This window comes from Dendropsophus ebraccatus, chromosome 1, assembly GCF_027789765.1.
Source record: "Dendropsophus ebraccatus isolate aDenEbr1 chromosome 1, aDenEbr1.pat, whole genome shotgun sequence".
Classification (NCBI taxonomy): domain Eukaryota; kingdom Metazoa; phylum Chordata; class Amphibia; order Anura; family Hylidae; genus Dendropsophus; species Dendropsophus ebraccatus.
In genome coordinates, this window is record NC_091454.1 from 174,266,742 (window position 1) to 174,285,459 (window position 18,718).

The 18,718-nt window shown below is 42.1% G+C and overlaps 1 protein-coding gene across 7 annotated transcripts in view; it reads right to left on the bottom strand.

The window, feature by feature from the left end:
- AGBL1 (AGBL carboxypeptidase 1) overlaps positions 1-18,718 on the bottom strand; it is a 449,865-nt gene that overhangs the window by 243,888 nt on the left and 187,259 nt on the right. For all 7 annotated transcript variants that reach the window (XM_069956680.1, XM_069956679.1, XM_069956678.1 and 4 more), the window contains one exon: positions 17,876-18,056. In XM_069956680.1, the coding sequence (XP_069812781.1) occupies positions 17,876-18,056 (181 nt within the window). The remainder of the gene's footprint in view (positions 1-17,875; positions 18,057-18,718) is intronic.

Genomic DNA, 18,718 nt, shown 5'->3' on the forward strand with positions numbered 1-18,718 from the left:
TGTTCCCCTATGTGCTCATCATCCCTCTTATATCTGTCCTGACAAAACTATAGCCTAGATCAAGAAGTTGTGGCTGCTGTAACTTACAGAAATATAGAGAGGACAGGGCCTTCATCCTCATAGCTCTGCTCCTGCTATGGAAACACATGCCGCGGACCTCAAAATAATGAACATGAACCCCATTTTTGGACGTTTTTTGAAAATAGCGGACATTTTTTATTAGTTGTTAACACACAGTTCTTCTTTTGTTACCGTTCTTTCTCTGTTTTTACTGTTAAATTCAATGGATTTTTCACCCCAAACTAAAATAATGTGCAAACACCCGTCATTGCACTAAGGGGATGCCAGGCTTCTAAAAACGTCCGTTATTTTAGACTCAAAATAACGGACGTCATTTTAAACGGAGCTGAAAAAAACTTTGCGTGAACATAGCCTAACACAGACAAAGGTGGCAGCAGAGAGCACTGTTTCAGACAGGAAAAAACTCCATTTCCTTCAGGACATGTAGCAGCTGATAAAAAAAAAAAGGAAAAACCTTTTAGTGCTTAATTGAAGTAATTTACAAATCTCCAGGGTACACCTTTAACCCCTTAGCGACCCATGACATATCTGATACGTCATGGTGCCGCAGGTGGAGTTCAGAGAGGGGTCCCGCCGGGACCCCGCGCTAAACGGCGCCGCTCCCGGCTGATATCTGCAGCCGGGGAGCACCTCTATTAGCCGGCACGGGTCCCATTGCCGAGCCAGCTAATTAAGCCAAAGCAATCTATCACTGATCTCACTGATCATTGCTTCTAGTTAATGTAAAAAAAAAAAAGTAAAAATGTTTTTTTATTAATAAAAAATCCCCTCCCACCTGAATTTCCGCCTATCACATAGACTCCATTATATGCTCGGGCGGATTCTTTGGGCGCACAGCGGAATCCACCGGAGCACATAATGGAGCCTATGGAGTCGGCAGAGAGGGAAGCGTGAGCTCGAAGGGACGAGCGGCGGATTGAGCACAGAGTATTCAGTAAGAATTACTCCATATGCCTATACCCTAATAGTCAATGCAACTATTTAAGCGGGAAAATGCTTCTTATGTCCTTGTACCCTATATAAGACTATGTTTGGATTAAAGGTAGCATCAACTAAGATGGAAGAAAAGTTCCAAGTATAAAGTTGTTCTTATTTTTGGAAGCTTAGAGCTGTAATATAAATCTATAGCATCATCTGCTTCATCAAGGAAACAGGTGCTGAAAGGAAAATCCTTAGAGCACAAAAAAGAAAACTATCACTATTCCTATAACAAACAGGGGATTTCAGGCGAGGTTTTAATCAAGCGTCTCATGTCTGCAGGAATGTAATCAGAACAAAATGTTTAATTAGTAGAAGTGTTCTCAAGTAGCTACAGAATGAAAAACGTCAAACCCTGTCTACATTTTCTTTTAATAATTTAGGACAAATTTACACTATGTTACCAAGTAACTTTTTCTCAATGCCGCTTGTATTTAAATACATTAGAAAAAAAATCTTGCCATTTAATGATAGGACTAATGTGGACTTGGTTGGACTTACCCAGTAAATTTAGTCAAAAATAATACCATTGGTTTGGTAACATCGTGTACTTGTTATGTTACACAGAGACCCAGCTTGAAGCTTTGGGCCAAAAAGCAAAATCTATCATAGGATAATCTACTATGTGCCATGTATATTACTGATTATTTCTCATGTAGCAAGGAGCCTCCCTCTGAATTCCTTATTCCTATTCCCAGTATTGATAAGACAACCATTTATAGATAATACATACATCTATATCCCTGCAGTATTTGTTTTCATGTAACCATAGCATTAAAGGGGGTATCCAGAATACTTTTTACACAGCCTGGATCAAGTAGCAACAGCCAGCAAGCCAGCAAAACATCTTATTCCTGCCTCTCTGTGCCTCCCTGATGTCCTCCCATGGTGTGTCTGAGTCCACCACCACTTCCACAGACGAACTCCTCTCTGCAGTGACAGCCTGCTGAGCCAATCACTGATTAAGACAGGACAGTGGCATGGCCAGTTATTGGTTGAGCGGACTGTCACTGCCGAGCCGACTCTGCCCTTTAACATTCATTGGATAATTGCTTGCCCTTTAAATGGGCAAATTATCAAAAACAAGTATTCCAATGAAAGCTCATTCAACCAATGATCAGCCTTTGTAAATGGATCAGCCACTATAAACACTATGTAGGGCTATGTTCCAATAGTATTCCCATCAGTCTTTTGGTCAGTCTTTTTTTTAACCAAAACTAGGATTGGGTTGAAAACACAGGAGCTGTGCAAATCTTTCCTTTATGATTTTGCTGTCAGGCCCACTCCTGATTTTTGTTGAAAAAATACTGACCAAAAGACTGATGGAAATACTATGTGTGGACATAGCCTAAAGCTGTTATCGGCAATCTTCTCTCTTCTCATTTTTCCTACTTTCCTACAAAGGGTTACACAGTGTTAGAAACATGCACATGACAGTTTGCACTTCCACTGCACACTTCAGAACAATATCAACTTAATACCAATGAAAGGCAGAAAAGAATTACACGGGATGATTATCATTCAAAAACCATTAGATCGTTCAGATTTAAACAATAATTGCTACGTATAATAGCAGGCAACAATTAAATTACCAACGAGAAATCATTGATTGTTTGATAGAATCTGGACCTATTTTTATTGTTTATCGTTCACAAATCGTTCGAACATTGTTCAGTGTAATAACGTGTGGTTCGCTAGTAAGAAGGACCGCAAGTAACGATTATCATCCTGTGTAATAGGGTGAATGATTAAGATTGTTTATCGTTAATCAATGAAAAATGGTCCTGTGTAATACCACCCTATGACAATATGGAAAGAGGCACCATCTTTAAAAAATGTCAAACCTTAAATGTTATAGTGCATGCTTCTGCACCACGAGCTGGAAGTAGTTTTCATGGATTTTGCCTCTAGCTAGAATGTGTAAACACGAATCTTTAATATTTTAACATTTCCTTAAGGTCTTATTTTTCTGGAATGTATCATGTGCTACACTGTGATCACACAGTGCATTGATATGGGCAAAATATTTGGATGTACTGCAGCTTTCAGATGAAAACAAAGCATGAACCAGGTGGCTTTTCTGCACAGAAGTTCTACCTTAAAACCTTAAAACTGCTTTATAGTAACACTCTTGCCCCCATTTGTAACACTCTTGCCAGATCATTTTGTAATAATGCAACACCTTTCATGCTACAATAATTTTACCAGCGGTTTGTAACTTCAGATTGAACAGAATATTTTTTACAGACATTTTTCATTGTAAAAGGTAAAGGAAATGAGAAAATGACTATAGTAGAGTATATCATAATCTTTCTTAAATTGGTTCTTGCAATACAACAACTTTCCAGATACCCTATGAAGATATACAGTATGGATATCATAATGGGAGGTACCTTGTTTGTGACCTCCTTCCTGAGCAATTAGCAAACCCATAAGGATTCCCTTTTACCATTGACTGTCCACTCCAGCTCCAAAGAATAGCGTCTTTAATCCATCTGCAAATGAGCTAGAAGTTCCCTGGAAGTGGTTCCCAAGAGCCCAACTCAGTATGGGACTTCATCCCCAAACACATCTCTTCCAGCCTCTATAACTACCTGTACTTTTTATATTTAATGAGAAGGCACATGAGATTAGAAGCTATCTTAGAAGCATGTTTGGGGACAGATGGGATCTTGTGACCTAGGGAACGCCTTCCTGGGTATTTCCAACTCATTTGCATAAGGAAAAAACAAAACAATTTTATTTTAGCGCTAGCGTGGACAGTCATTGAAAAGAAGGAATGCAGTTAATTCACATTAAGTGGGCTTACGTTAAGGCTGTATTACACAGCACGATTTTGAGGGGTAGGCGAGCGCTGACCTGTCAACTCGGCATTCGCTCCCCCCCCCCCTTGTTTCCCGCTCACTGCCTGTGCTATTGCATGCACAGACAGTGAGTGAAGAGCAGTGGGAGGGGCTGCCCAAATGATTTAAGGGTTGTTCGGGTGGCCCCTCTCGCTCCCCTTTTGCTGCTCATCGAAGTCAGTGGCAGTCTGCTGCCACCACTCCTATTACACAGAGAGATGCGCAGCACACTGTTGCAGATGTAATTGCGATCTTTCAGCATGTAGAAAGACCACAATCAGCCTACAATGTGCATTGGCTAATTGTTGCCTTTCAACATGTAGTATGATACTAAACAATTATCGGCCTGAACGCTCTTCAACCCCTTCACGTCAGCCATACGGATATAAACGTTCTTGGTGCACATACCCCCTGGCTGTGAAGGGGTTTTAATGTGTGCAGGGCTGTTTCAATGCGATCGGCTCTGCACATATTACTGTTCACAGACCCGGGCATGACAAGTAGCCATGGTCCTGCACCGGCCTTTGATTTAACCCCTTAAATGCCGCAATGCATGGCATTGGGTGTCCCAATCACTTGTACCGGCAGGCAGGAGTACTCCACTTACCTCCATCCTGTTGGATCTTCGAACTGTAGATGCTCTCAGGCAGTTTTAAACCATATTTAAAACAAAAAAAAAATAATAATAAAAATGCCCCAATAAACATTTTATACCCCTTTTCCCATTATACAAAGAAAAATATTAAAAAAAGCATACATATCGTAGCATGCAGATATGAAAAGTGTGTGTGCAGGGAGACACCAGAAGTGCTGATCAAAATTTTTCCTTTACACAAATATGATACCAATAAAGACTAGAGATTATGGCACAAAAAATGACACCTCAACCATCCCTGTAGGTAAAAAAATTAAATTGTTATGGCTCATAGATGGCTCCGTGCATCAATCACCGTTGGTCATGAAGGGGTTAATTGGCGAAATAAGTTCAATAATTGATTAGTGTAATAGGACCTTTAGTAAGAAAATCTTTGGTGAAAGGTACTGTTTAAGATCCAGAATTCTGTGTACATTCATTTTATAATATATGTAAAAAATAAAAAATAAAGTGGATCTGTTTTTTTTTTATTGCATGCAGCCACCACTAGAGGGAGCTCATCTCATATCAATTTCTATAGTATCACAGTAAGTAGTTTAGTACCAGGCCTCCCACCACTACACATCCCACATCAGTCCTTTTTCATACAGTACGTCTACATATGGTGTGCCAATGGCTATGAGCTCTTTATTTTAAACAAATGTTTCCCATATGTATCTTTCTAAATTTTACACCCCCACTCCAGGGCTGTGATGTCAGGCACTGTATCCATTATATTTTGAGTATGAGGAGCATCAAATATTATAGCAGATTAGAGAAAGGTTTCCTGTTTGTTTTTGCCAAGACTGGGCTTCAGGGCAAAGCTGTAACTTGAAGTTGAAGTTGCAGAGTGCCAGAATACACAGATGATGTTCCAGAGACTCAGGATAAATGCTGTTTTCTGTTGCCAACAAGAAAATATTGACAGTGGAAATATGAAACTAATAACTCATAAAAGAGGCTGTTTTGAGGCATAGCTAATAAATAATGTAGCTAACGGCTGGGATATCATTCAGCAGACTGCATTTATGTTCCTCGCACACTAGGTGGGGAGTGCCTAGTTATTAACATCTGTGGATGTAGTCCTCAAGCTGCGGTGGCTTGCAGAGATATAAAGATGGGAATATAGGCAGCAGGAAATGTAATATTTACCATCTTTGCACACAAATATATTTTTAATCTCAGTGACAACAAAAGTACAATACATAGCAGTATGAAGTCAACTAAAAGGAAGGAACAAACGTTAATTCATTTAAGACTGCACAACAGACTTATACATTTGCATAGCCTTTAGTTTCACAGTCAGTGTACTGCAAATTTCCAGCACTTCAAACCTGAGATTAAGGCATAAATTGGGATTTGGGGATTTGGGGATATAATAAATATAGACCCTCTATTCTATAGATAGACTCTCTGTTCTATAGGTCCTATAGACCCTTTGTTCTATAGATCACATGCACCCTCTGTTTTATACTGTAGGTCACATGGACACTCTGGTCTGTATGTCATATACACCCTCTATTCTATAGGTCCTATAGACCCTCTGTTTTATAGGTCCTATAGACCCCTTGTTCTATAGGTCTTATAGACCCCCTGTTCTATAGGTCCTATAGACCATCTGTTCTGTAGGTCCTATAGACCCTGTGTTCTATAGGTCCTATAGACCCTCTGTTTTGTAGGTCTTATAGACCCTCTGTTCATATGGACCATCTGTTCTATAGGTAATATAGATCCTCTGTTCTATAGGTCATATAGACCAACTGTTCTATAGGTCACATGGACCCTCTATTCTATAGGCCATATAGACCATCTGTTCTATAGGTAATATAGATCCTCTGTTCTATAGGCCATATAGACCATCTGTTCTATAGGTAATATAGATCCTCTGTTCTATAGGCCATATAGACCATCTGTTCTATAGGTCACATGGACCCTCTGTTCTATAGGCCATATAGACCATCTGTTCTATAGGTAATATAGATCCTCTGTTCTATAGGCCATATAGACCATCTGTTCTATAGGTCACATGGACCCTCTGTTCTATAGGCCATATAGACCATCTGTTCTATAGGTCATATAGATCCTCTGTTATATAGGCCATATAGACCATCTGTTCTATAGGTCACATGGACCCTCTGTTCTATAGGCCATATAGACCATCTGTTCTATAGGTCATATAGACCATCTGTTCTATAGGTCATATAGACCCTCTGTTCTATAGGTCAAAACTGATTTTATCAGACACACTAAAAATTTACATTTACAAATATGGGACTTAAGGGGCATCCTATTCTTTTTTACTCAATGGTTGGACCAAAGGGTTTATAATCTAGCATATTTAGATTTTTTCAAAGGAACACTCTTTCTTCTATTTACACTTCTAAAATATAGAAAAGTAGTGCAGTATGTCTGTTTTCAAGGATAGTAAAACAATGTGAAATAAAAATGTATTTCTAAGACTGCACTAAACGTTCAGTTTGTTCTGTGTATAAAATAATGAATCCTTTGGAAAACACTTAATAATTGTTTTCATTGTTATTGAAAACACTCTTCAATCGACACATGAGAATACAGAGTTGTCCCTGCTTTCTATCTATTGAGTTGCTGCCTTCTAATGTGCAAAGATTCAATGATGTCACGTGTTTGTACAAGGGTGTGTATGAAAAGGATTCCTATTCTTGTCATACAGCTCCAGCCTACTGCAGTGAACATCACTTGCCTGAGCATTAGTGAAGTACTGGCCACTGGATATTTTCTAAATAAAAAAACATAAATATATATATATATATATATATATATATATATATATATATATATATATATGTATATATAATGTTGCCCTTAAAGCGACTCTGTACCCACAATCTGACAGCCCCCCCCCCCCAAACCACCTTCGGATACCCTAAATGGGGGGGATATTGGCCAGCTATTTGTTGAGTGTATTACAATTAACAGCTTGATAGTAGATCCACAATGGCAGGCACCATTGCTATCAAGTTATATAGTTGGTAAGAATCATGGAGTCTTGCATTATGTATGACATGTGGTTTAGATTCTCATCGATCATGATAAATTAAGCATCGGAGGAGGCCATGCCTCCTCCCCACCTTGCTACACACCCATCACACAAACAGGGAGTAAGGATCCTATTACACGGTCCGATCATAGACTGTAAACTAGCGCAAATCTGCTAGATAAGTGCTCGTTTACACAGGCTGACTATCGGGCAGAAAGGGCTGCACGGACGTTGTTAGCGATGTCTGTGCAGCCCTTGCCTTTAGTGTAAAACAATAAAATATTAACTTACCTTACCATGTTCACCAGTGTTGTCGGAGGCCTTTCTTGATGTATGCGGCTCTGCCTCCTGGTTCAGTCTTTGGACTGACAGGCCGCGGGCACTTAGCTAATCACTGGCCACGGCCACTTAGTGCAAAGACCAGAACAGAAGGAAGAGCCGCAGACAACCGCGAAGGCCTCTAGGGACATCAGAGAACGTGATAAGGTGAGTTAATACTTTATTTTTTTATAGTACAGTCATCAGCCATTGGCCACACATCGCTATTACATGTAGCGATGCATGCCCGACGATGATTTTAGGTGTGGAACATTTTCTGATCATTCTCTCTATTATACAGAACAATAATTGGCTGAATCAGGCCCTGTGTAATAAGGTCTTAAGACCGCAAGGTCACAGATTTTTGTGCAAACTTCCAGACCTACACGATATTTAAAGGGGTACTCCAGCATGGGGGCACTTTTTGCGCTGGGACCAGGGATGAGGTGGCCGAGGAAAAAGACGTCCACTCACCTCCCCATTTCCTGCGCATTGTGGCGCTCCGGTGCCAGGCCGCTTCCGGGTGTCTGACACGGGCCCGAGACATGACGTCTCAGGTCCGCTCAGCCACTCAGTGAAGGAGGAGAGATCCGTTTCAAGTCCGCTCAGATCCCACCTCCTTCGGTGAGTGGCTGAGTCACGTCTCGGGCCCGCGTCAGGCACCCGGAAGTGGCCGGGAACCGGGCACCGGAGCGCCGGGATGCGAGACCCGCCGCTGGAACCGGAGAGGTGAGTGGACATCTTTTCCCTCGGCCACCTCATCCCCGGTCCCAGCGCAAAAGTGCCCCCACGCTGGAGTACCCCTTTAATTTCTTCACACATTGTAAAAAACAATATTTCTTTTACAATGTGTGCATGGAAGGCTGATTTTCAACAAACTTGTATCTAAAATAACATATTCAAAATACAGCTACAGTTTACACCTATTTTAACCCCTTAGGGACCAAGCCTGTTTGGGCCTTAATGACCAGGCTCATTTTTCAAAATCTGACCTGTCTCACTTTATGCTCAGTGATGCTTTAACGTATGCTAGCGATTCTGAGATTGTTTTTTCGTAACATATGGTACTTTATGTTAGTGGCAAAATTTGGTCACTGTCTGGTGTGTTTTTGGTGAAATACATCAAAATATAATGAAAAATTTGAAAATTTTGCACTTTACGAACTTTGAAATTCTTTGCTTCTAAAAAAAAAAAAGGCACATGACAAAAATTAGTTAGTAAGTCACATTATCAATATGTCCTCTTTATTCTGGCTTCATTTTGTAAACATATTTCACTTTTTTAGGGTGTTACGGGGCTTAGAAATGTATCAGCAAATTATCAAATTTTCATGAAATTTCCAAAACTGTTTTTTTTAGGGACCAGTTCTTTTTTAAGTTGATTTAGGAGGCTTGTATACTGGAAACCCCCATAAGTGACCCCATTTTGGAAACTAGACACCTTAAAGAATTAATCTAGGGGTATAATGAGCATTTTAACCCTACAGGGGCTGGAGGAAAGTATTCACAATTAGGCCGGAAAAAAAAATGGAAAATAGAAATTTTCCAATAATATATTTGTTAAGATTAAAGTATCTCATTTTCATAATAAACATGAGAGAAAATGCACCCCAAATTATGTAATGCAGGTTCTCCTGAGTAGAACGGTACCCCATATGTGGGCGTAAACCACTGTATGGGCACACAGCAGGCCTCAGAAGGAAGGGAGCACCTATTAGCATTTCCAGTTCAGATTTTGCTGAAGAAATTTCTGAGCGCCAGGTGCGTTTGCAGAGCCCCTGTAGTGTCAGCAGAATAGAACCCCCCCAAAAGTCACCCCATTTTGGAAAGTACACCCATCAAAGAATACATCTTGGGGTGTGGTGACCATTTTGACCCCACAGGTATTAGAGGAAAGTATTCAAAAGAAGACAGTAAAAATGAAAAAATAGAATTTTTCCAATAATATGTTTGTTTAGTTTGAAATTTCTCAATTTCACGAGGAACAGGGGAGAAAACTCACCCCAATATATGTAACGCAGGTACTCCTGAGTAGAATGATACCCCATATGTGGGCATAAACCACTGTGTGGGCACACAGCGGGCCACAGAAGGAAGGGAGCGCCAAGCATTTTCAGTGCATGATTTTCCTGAAGAAGTTTCTGAGCGCCAGGTGCGTTTGCAGTGCCCCTGTAATGTCTACAGAATAGAACCCTCCCCCCCAAAATCACCCCATTTTGGAAAGTAAACCCCTCAAGGAATTTATCTTGGGGTGTGGTGAGCATTTTGACCCCACAGGTATTGGAGGAAAGTATTCAAAACTAGACCGTAAAAATGAAAAAAATTGAATTTTTTCAATAACATGTTTGTTTAGTTTGAAATTTCTCAATTTCACTAGGAACAAGGGAGAAAAAGCACCCCAAAACTTGTAACGGAGGTTCTCCTGAGTACAATGGTACCCCATATGTGGGCATAAACCACTGTATGGGCACACAGCAGGGCTCAGAAGAGAAGGAGTGTCATTTTAGTTACAGGCAATATGTGGGTGTTTACTGGTTATCTGGGGTGGTAATAGACAATCTCAGGGTGTTTACTGGCTATCTGAGGTGGCAGCAGGCAATCTGGTGGGGTTATGGGCAATCTGGGGTGGTTACGAGCAGTCTGTGCCAATCTGGGGTGGTTACGGTCAATCTGGGGTGGTTACGGTCAATCTGGGGTGGTTACGGTCAATCTGGGGTGGTCACAGGCAATCTGGGGTGGTCACAGGCAATCTGGGGTGGTTACGGGCAATCTGGGGTGGTTACTGGCTGTATGGGGTGGTTATGGGCAATCTTGGGGTGTTTACTGGCTATCTAGGGGTGGTTACTGGCTATCTGGGGTGGTGATGGGCAATCTGATGGTGTTCACTGACTATCTGGGGTGGTGACGGGCAATTTGGTGGTGTTCACTGACTATCTGGGGTTGCAACGGGCAATCTGGGGTGGTGACGGAAAATCTGGGGTGGTGACGGGAAATCTGGGGTGGTTGCGAGCAATCTGTGGTGGTTACAGGCAATTTGGGGTAGTTACAGGCAGTCTGTGGCAATCTGGGGTGGTTACGGGCTGTCTGGAATGGTTATGGGCTATGGGGGGGGGGATACGGGCAATCTGGGGAGATTACGGGCAATCTGGGGAGATTACGGGCATTCTGGGGTGGTGACAGGCAATCTGGGGTGGTTATGGGCTGTCTGGGATGGTTATGGGCTGTCTGGGATGGTTATGGGCTGTCTGGGATGGTTATGGGCTGTCTGGGATGGTTATGGGCTATCTGGGATGGTTATGGGCTGTCTGGGGTGGATACGGGCAATCTGGGGTGGATACGGACAATCTGGGGAGGTTACAGGCAATCTAGGGTGGTTACAGGCAATCTGGGGTGGTTACGGGCAATCTGGGGTGGTTACGGGTAATCTGGGGTGGTTACGGGTAATCTGGGGTGGTGATGGGTAATCTGGGGTGGTGATGGGTAATCTGGGGTGGTTACAGGTAATCTGGGGTGGTTACAAGTAATCCAGGGTGGTTACGGGTAATGCAGGGCACTTTACTTTGGTGACAGGCGTAAAAAAGTGCCGGCACCATTTGGAACAAGCGATCAGTGGTATATAGTATATACCGCTGATCACTTGTACTAGGACCACACCGGGTGGTCACCGATCATTGCCCCATGCTCTCCGCCACCTCCGGTGGTGGAGAGAATGAAGCTTGGATCATTTTTAGGAATCCATCACTGTGAACAGAGTCTGTTCACAGTGATGACGGCGGCCATCTTGGATCAGATGGCCGCCCAGGGAGGGGAGGGTCAGTGACCAGGTCACTAGGGTTAATTCTGGGGACAGGGGGGGACATGTTTTCATCTCCTCTCACTGTGGATTCACGGTGAGAAGAGATGAAAGCGTTCAGCTGCGCTGGCAATGCCCGTTACCGGTAGCTGCCTTTATACTGATAATAACGGCGATAACCGGTGAGGGGACTGGCCGGGACTGACCCCACACTCTCCCCCAACCCCTCATCTACCTCCGATAGCTGAGAGGAGGGGGCTGCGGGCATTACTGGCGCCGCTGCACTATTCTGCACCATCGCCATAAAGAGCTGATGGCAGCAGAATAGAGCCCATTAGTGATCGCCGTAAAAATCCGTATCGGCGGTCAATAATAACATAATAAATGTATTCTCTGGGTCGCTACGGTTATGGCGATACCACATTTGTATAGTTTTTTTTAACTATTACCGCTTTGGCGCAATAGAAACTATCTTCCTAGCCAAAACCCACAAAAACTGTCCCTGCATTGTAAGATCCATAGCGTTCTCATCTTTTGCACGACAGAGCTGGTTTTGGGCTTATTTTTTGCGGGAAGATCTGTAGTTTCTATTGATACCAAGTTTTATATGTATATGACTTTTTGATCTCTTTTATGACGTATTTTCTAAAGTGGATTGATAAAATACAGCTATTCTAGTACTGTTTTTTTTATTTTTTTTTTACAGCGTGTGTCGTGCGATATAATTATTGATATAGTTTTATAGATTGGGTTGTTACGGACGTAACGATACCAAATATGTATAGGATTTGTGTTTTTGATCACTTTTATGTAATGTTTTATAGTGTATGGGGAATGTAATGCATCTTTATTATTGGGGGGGGGCTGGGGGGGGCTGTGTTGTGTTTGGTGCACACTTTTTTTCACTTTTTTTTACTTTTACACTAGTGTACATTACTGTACACTAGTGTAAAATACTTTGATCACTGATACAATACATTGCAGTACCTGATGTACTGCAATGTATTGTATCATGCCTCATGCTGACAGGCAATAGCCGCGGCCACCCCTGTCAGCATCAGGCATCTCCATGGTGACCCCGGGGACCTTCATTAGGACCCCGGAATCACCATGGAGACATCGGGACCCCGGACGGCGCCGCGGGACATCGCGATCATGTAAGTGACCCACGGCGCCGTCCGGGATCCACCGGGACCCGTTAGATGCCGCTGTCATGGTTTGACAGCGGCATTTAACGGGTTAAACTGCCCGGAGCGGAGAATCCTCCGCTCCGGGCAGTTACAGGAGGGTGTCAGCGGTCACACTGACCGCTGATCCCCCCGCTCTGCAGCCGCCGCCGGGCGGTAATTTATTCCGATGCGCCCGCCGTTAAAAGGCGTACGCATCGGAATAAAGCCCATTAGTGGCCGCCGTGAAAAGGCAGCATGGCGGTCACTAAGGGGTTAAGATGCCTAGGCGTCAAATCTTTATTATAATTTTTTTTTTACCCATTTGTGTACCAAAATGTGGTCAGATTTTGGCTTAAAATTTAGCATGTGTTTTGGTCTGTAAAAAAAATTTATATCCCAAATTAAAATAGAAATTTTGGGAAAAATAGCTTTTGGTAAAGGCGGAGAGGGCAAACACTTAAGCTTTATGGTGGCCCTGGTCATACGCTCAGATACCAGGAACGGGAAGCTGCGGAGCACAGGAGAGATGACCGGGAGCGGGGTGAGGTAAGGTATCAGGTGTTTGGGCAAGTGGTGCATGGACATCGCTAACGATGTCCATGCAGTCCTTACTGCCTGATTATCAGGCTGTCTAATAGGTCAAGTAGGTCCAGATCTACCAGATCAGCGCTCGTTTACTAAAATGATCAGGTCGTAGTTGGCCTGTGTAATAGGTTCTCAACAATACCAATGCCACACAAAAGACAATCAATGATGAACTATCATTGTTGAACAAGAAAAAAAAAAGGGAAACTGTAGACCAGGTACAACTGGAATTGACAGAAAACTGCAGTGCAATACTGGTGAAATAAATAAGTTATATAATATTCATAATGAGTGTCTCTTCTTGTACACAGACAAGGTAGCTTATCTTAGAATTCTTCAGAGACACTTTAAATTGTAGCATTGCCTGAAAGGGATTGTCACTTTGCAGAAAAAAAAAAGCCTGAGAGGCCTCAGTCGTCTCCTTTTTTGTCATCAATAGGGTGGGAACCTGTAAATGTAACCGTGCGGGAAGTGAGAGAAACCTTTTAAAACTTTTGAAGAACACAGATTTTTGCGGTTCTATCATTCATTTCCTAGCATGACTTTTTATATAAATTTTTTGTATGGCTAAGTAATGAATGACCTTTACGGGACCTCATCTGCAACTCACAGCAATACTCAAATGCCACCTTCTCATCGGTTTCAATTTGTCACATAATTACAGCCATGCATAAAATGAATACAAAACCACTTCAGATAAAATAATATATTTTTTTTTATATATATAAAATGTGCTGAAGTTAGGAACATTTCAAGCGCTGCCCTGAGTACAATCACAGGAATTAACATTACCAAATCTTTTTTTAATGTGATGCATCGGGGAAAGGAACACTTAAAATATGTCTTCCTCTGGCAGAAGATTCATATCATTATCCCGCATCAATTATTGATGTTTATAGAAAGAGAAATGCAGGCTTATACGTGTTTAATTAATAGCCTAAATTCAAGACATAGGAATTGATGCAAGGCTGCTTGTGTTTCCAAAAGGTAATGCTGAAAGATCAAACTGTCTCTTACACAGGGATCAATTAAGGAGAGGAGCTGAATTTCTAATAGCTTCTCCACGGGAGAAACTCTCATTGTTCAACTGGTGTCAGCCCAAAAGAAAATTCTCTTTGTAATTTATATTGTGCTTCCTGCTGTATATAACACGGAGCGGTGCGGAAGCAAAGTGACAGCCTTTTGTATTCTTACCATGTTCACCGTGATAACTCTGCTTAAAATGGAAATAAATAAGGCTAATGCAATTATATTTCATATGGATAGATAATTACTACCATCCTTTATCCTACAAGAACTTTTCTTTGGCCAAAAGAGTTTATCCACTACGAACAGTTCTTTAAAACAAAAACAAAGAAATCTCTACCCCCTAAATGCTGCAAATGAAACCACCTTAAAGGCGAACTATCAGCAGGATAGCCCCTCTATAGAACTGGGGATTCTGAGGGGGAAGGTATGCGTATTACCTTCCTCCTCAGGGCCGATCCCGCTGTATTAGTCGGGGTAAACTAAATTCCACTCTGGAGCACTGTTAGGAGAACTGCTGTGTCCTCCACCCCGTCCCTTCTAATGATAATCAATAGAGGAGGTGGGCCGGATGACGTGGCAGTGCTCCTAACAGTATTCCAGAGTGGAACACGGAATGACCAACAGTGCGGGACTGGTGCGGAGGAGGAAGGAAAGACAAATACCTTCCTCCTCAGCATCCCAGGTGCTATAGGGGACTAACAGCAGGTTAGATTCGTAACCTGATGAAATTTCCCCTTTAAAGAAATACATTCACTATACTTTTACTGGCCCATTGAGTCACTGTCCCAAGGTATTTCAAATAGGCACAGGCTATCGACGCACTGTGTGCCTAGAAGTTGTGCCACTACACAGGGCCGATTCTGGGTCTTCTGCTGCCTGAGGCGAGAAATGAAATGCCCCCCCCCCCCCCCCCAAAAATTAACAATTAGTAGTTAGGAAATCTACGTAGCCAACTGTGTATGTGTATATATATATATATATATATATATATATATATATATATACACACAGCACATATATACCAAAAGTGAATATATTGCACGAATATATTCTTTTTATGGCGGTCACCATGCAGGAAAAGTAATGTAGTTTTTGTTTAGTTTATATATATATATATATATATATATATATATATATATACATATATATATATATAGTCTCAGGGTATGTTCATACTATGGAATACACTCAAAAATTTCATGTTTAGGATGTGTGGCGGACTCTGCTTGAAGTTTCATCTGTCTCATTGATTCAATGATATTCTCAAACTCAATCCGCTGTCTGCCCAAAGAATTGAGCTGGAGAATATCATTAGGTTAATGGGACCAAGGGGAAGTGGTGTCTGCCGCACTGTCTCTGCGTGAAATTTCCGAATGTATTCCATAGTGTGAACATACACTCATAGTTATATATATTTTTGTTTACTTTTTTTATTTGAAAAATAGGGAAAAGTAGTGATTTTTATTTTTTATACAGTGGATTCATTTATTTTTTATTTTACATATTTTTACAGTACACTGCACTAATAATGTAAGTAGTGTATACTTATTCTTATGGTATTATTACAGTGTGCGGCTTTAACTATAGCATCTAGGGATTTTCTATTACTCCCCCAGCAAGGTGAATGTGTGTACAGGCTGTGGGGGCGCTAAGATCAGGCTGTATGGGAGGGGACAGGACACACACACAGCTTCCAGCCATACCTGCTGTGTCTGCTCTGCTGTGGTGCTGGGCCTCCCTCCCCCTTCTCTCTGCTTCGACACAGACAGACAGCAGCTAGGAGACAGCCGCCTCCAGTGACCGGGCTGTCCCTCACTGGGATACGGAGAGGGGGCCTGAGCAACGGATGTGATATTATATGTGTCACAATTGGAAGAGTGTGTCCACAGGGGACACCACACATATATCTGGTGATAAGGCTGCCCCCAATAAATATACCCGCAATGTGAAACAAAACAAAAAATAAATTCCCAGCTACCAACAGATCCACCAAAAGTAAAGTGACCAGACACTGGAGCCAAGGTCGTATTTACCACTAGGCACCCTTGGTCCGGTGCTTAGGGCAGCACCTTTCAGGGGTGTTATCTAGTCACAGTATGGCAGTTTTGTTTAGGTCCCGTTTTAATCAGTTAAAAACCATAAAAAAACACAATTCAGATAATGTTTCTACATGTAGAGAAATGAATGAACGCCTATTGGTTACCGCATGAGGGTCTGGTTTCGGCTGCATGTGGTGACGTGGAAATGTGGGAATGCGGTCTAAGACTGATCAGATATCAATATGAGAAACTAGAAAATCATGATGCTAATTGGTGAGTGAAGATGGGGCGTCCTCAGACTTAATGCCTAATGCCCCTATTCCACCGGTCGTTAAGAGGAGCAAACGAGCGCTCTCAGCGCTCGTTTGCTCCTCGTTCTCGCTCGCTACCGCCGCTATTCAGCTGCAGCCAGTGGGTGAGTGCAGGAGGGGCGGCGGGGAGCTGCAGGGGGGGGGGGGGCTGCTCGTAGGAGAGCTGATCGTCCGGGCAGCCCATAGGATACAGCAGCATTTGCTGTCGATGCTCCTATTCAACGGAGCGACGGCAGCAGATCGTTACTGTATCAGACGCTTGTTTTTCAAAATGTTGAAAAACAAGCGACTGCAACGATCAGCCGACATAAACGATGTCGGCTGATCGTTGCACTCTATTCCACGGGACGATTATCGTTCGTAGTGGCCGATATACGAACGACATTCATTCTGTGGAATAGGGCCTTAAGGCCACAGCAGCTGTAAATATGGCCCTGAATGGAGCCCCACTTCGAGTCTGACGCGCCAGATGGCTTCAACGGGGATATATTAATAATGATGTTGTGAGTATATTTTGGGGGGTTTATAGGTACTGAATATATCCAAGTTATTTTCCTGCTGATAATTAGGAATTATCTTTACCTTCTGAGATATATGTGTTATATTTCTTTATCAGGTACCATCTTCCATTATTTCGTACCTTTGTTCACCTCTATACCTGATGATTTTCCTGCACATTGCAGCACACCTACTACAGTCCACTTTAGGACTCTTCATGCTCATATACTGTTGACAAAACCATGACACCATAGTTCCCTCTAATTCTTTATCTCAGGTTCTTGCAAATTATTTATTTATTGGGGTGTTGCATTAGTATTTTTATAAATATTTAAGACAGAATAAAAAAAAAATATTCTTGATAGTGAAAAGTCATGGCAAGAAGGGGGGGGGTGTTTGGGCACTGGTTACAAGGTCATTTTGTGCTCTAATATTTTGTATTTATAGATGGTACCAGTATCCAGCAATCCAGCATCAACAATTCATTATTCGGTAGATCTTATTTGATTATTCATTATGTAATAAATTAGGAAAATCACTACAGGTTGACACACATAGCATAAACAAATAGAGACACTTACTTTCCATTAATGACACCATCTGGGTTAAGCATTGGAATAATCTTGAAGATGAACATTTCTCTGAGGATCTGTGCAGTAGAGTCATCACTAGTGAGAAATTCCAAAGTTCCCTTCATTACCCAGCTGGCATTACTCTCACCAGGGTGTACACGAGCTGTTAGCACCATATACTGACGACTGCCTGTAAAAAGCACAATACACATTTTATACATACATAAAGAGAACCCTCCTGGCCTGCTTGTTTTACTAAATACAGTGATATCTCTGTATTCAACCACTTCCGAGCAGTTTGTAAACCTAGCAAGTAATGTAAATGTGTGTAAAGAGGAAGTCCCATGAAAAAAAAAAATATATATATGCTGCAGCCAGGGTGGTGCGTGAACATACTAAAGAAAGTATACTTACCTGTCCCTGTGCCTCCATAGTGCCAGTTTCTGCCTGTGTCTCACAGCTGACGGCCTCCATCAGCTCTTGATGCTGCAAAGTCATGGCCCCACTGGTGGATTGCCCATTCAGCCAATCAGTGACTGCAGCAATGTCACGCCCCAGTTACTGATTGGCTGCACTGGCAAACCATCAGCAGGATACATGATGTTGCAGCAGTAGAAGTGGCTGGAAGCCAGCGCTGTCAGCTATCGTTAAGGCAACAGGGGCACAGGATGGGTAAGCATACTTTCTTTATTATGTTCCCGCACCCCCCCCCCCCCCACCTTTCTGTAATCTTTTATTTTCATGGGACTTCTCCTTTTATTGATTCCAGAATCCACCAACTGTACCTATATACAGTATATCTGTATTTAAAAATGTACTGTTTATTTACTACAGTATATACTGTAGTACTCT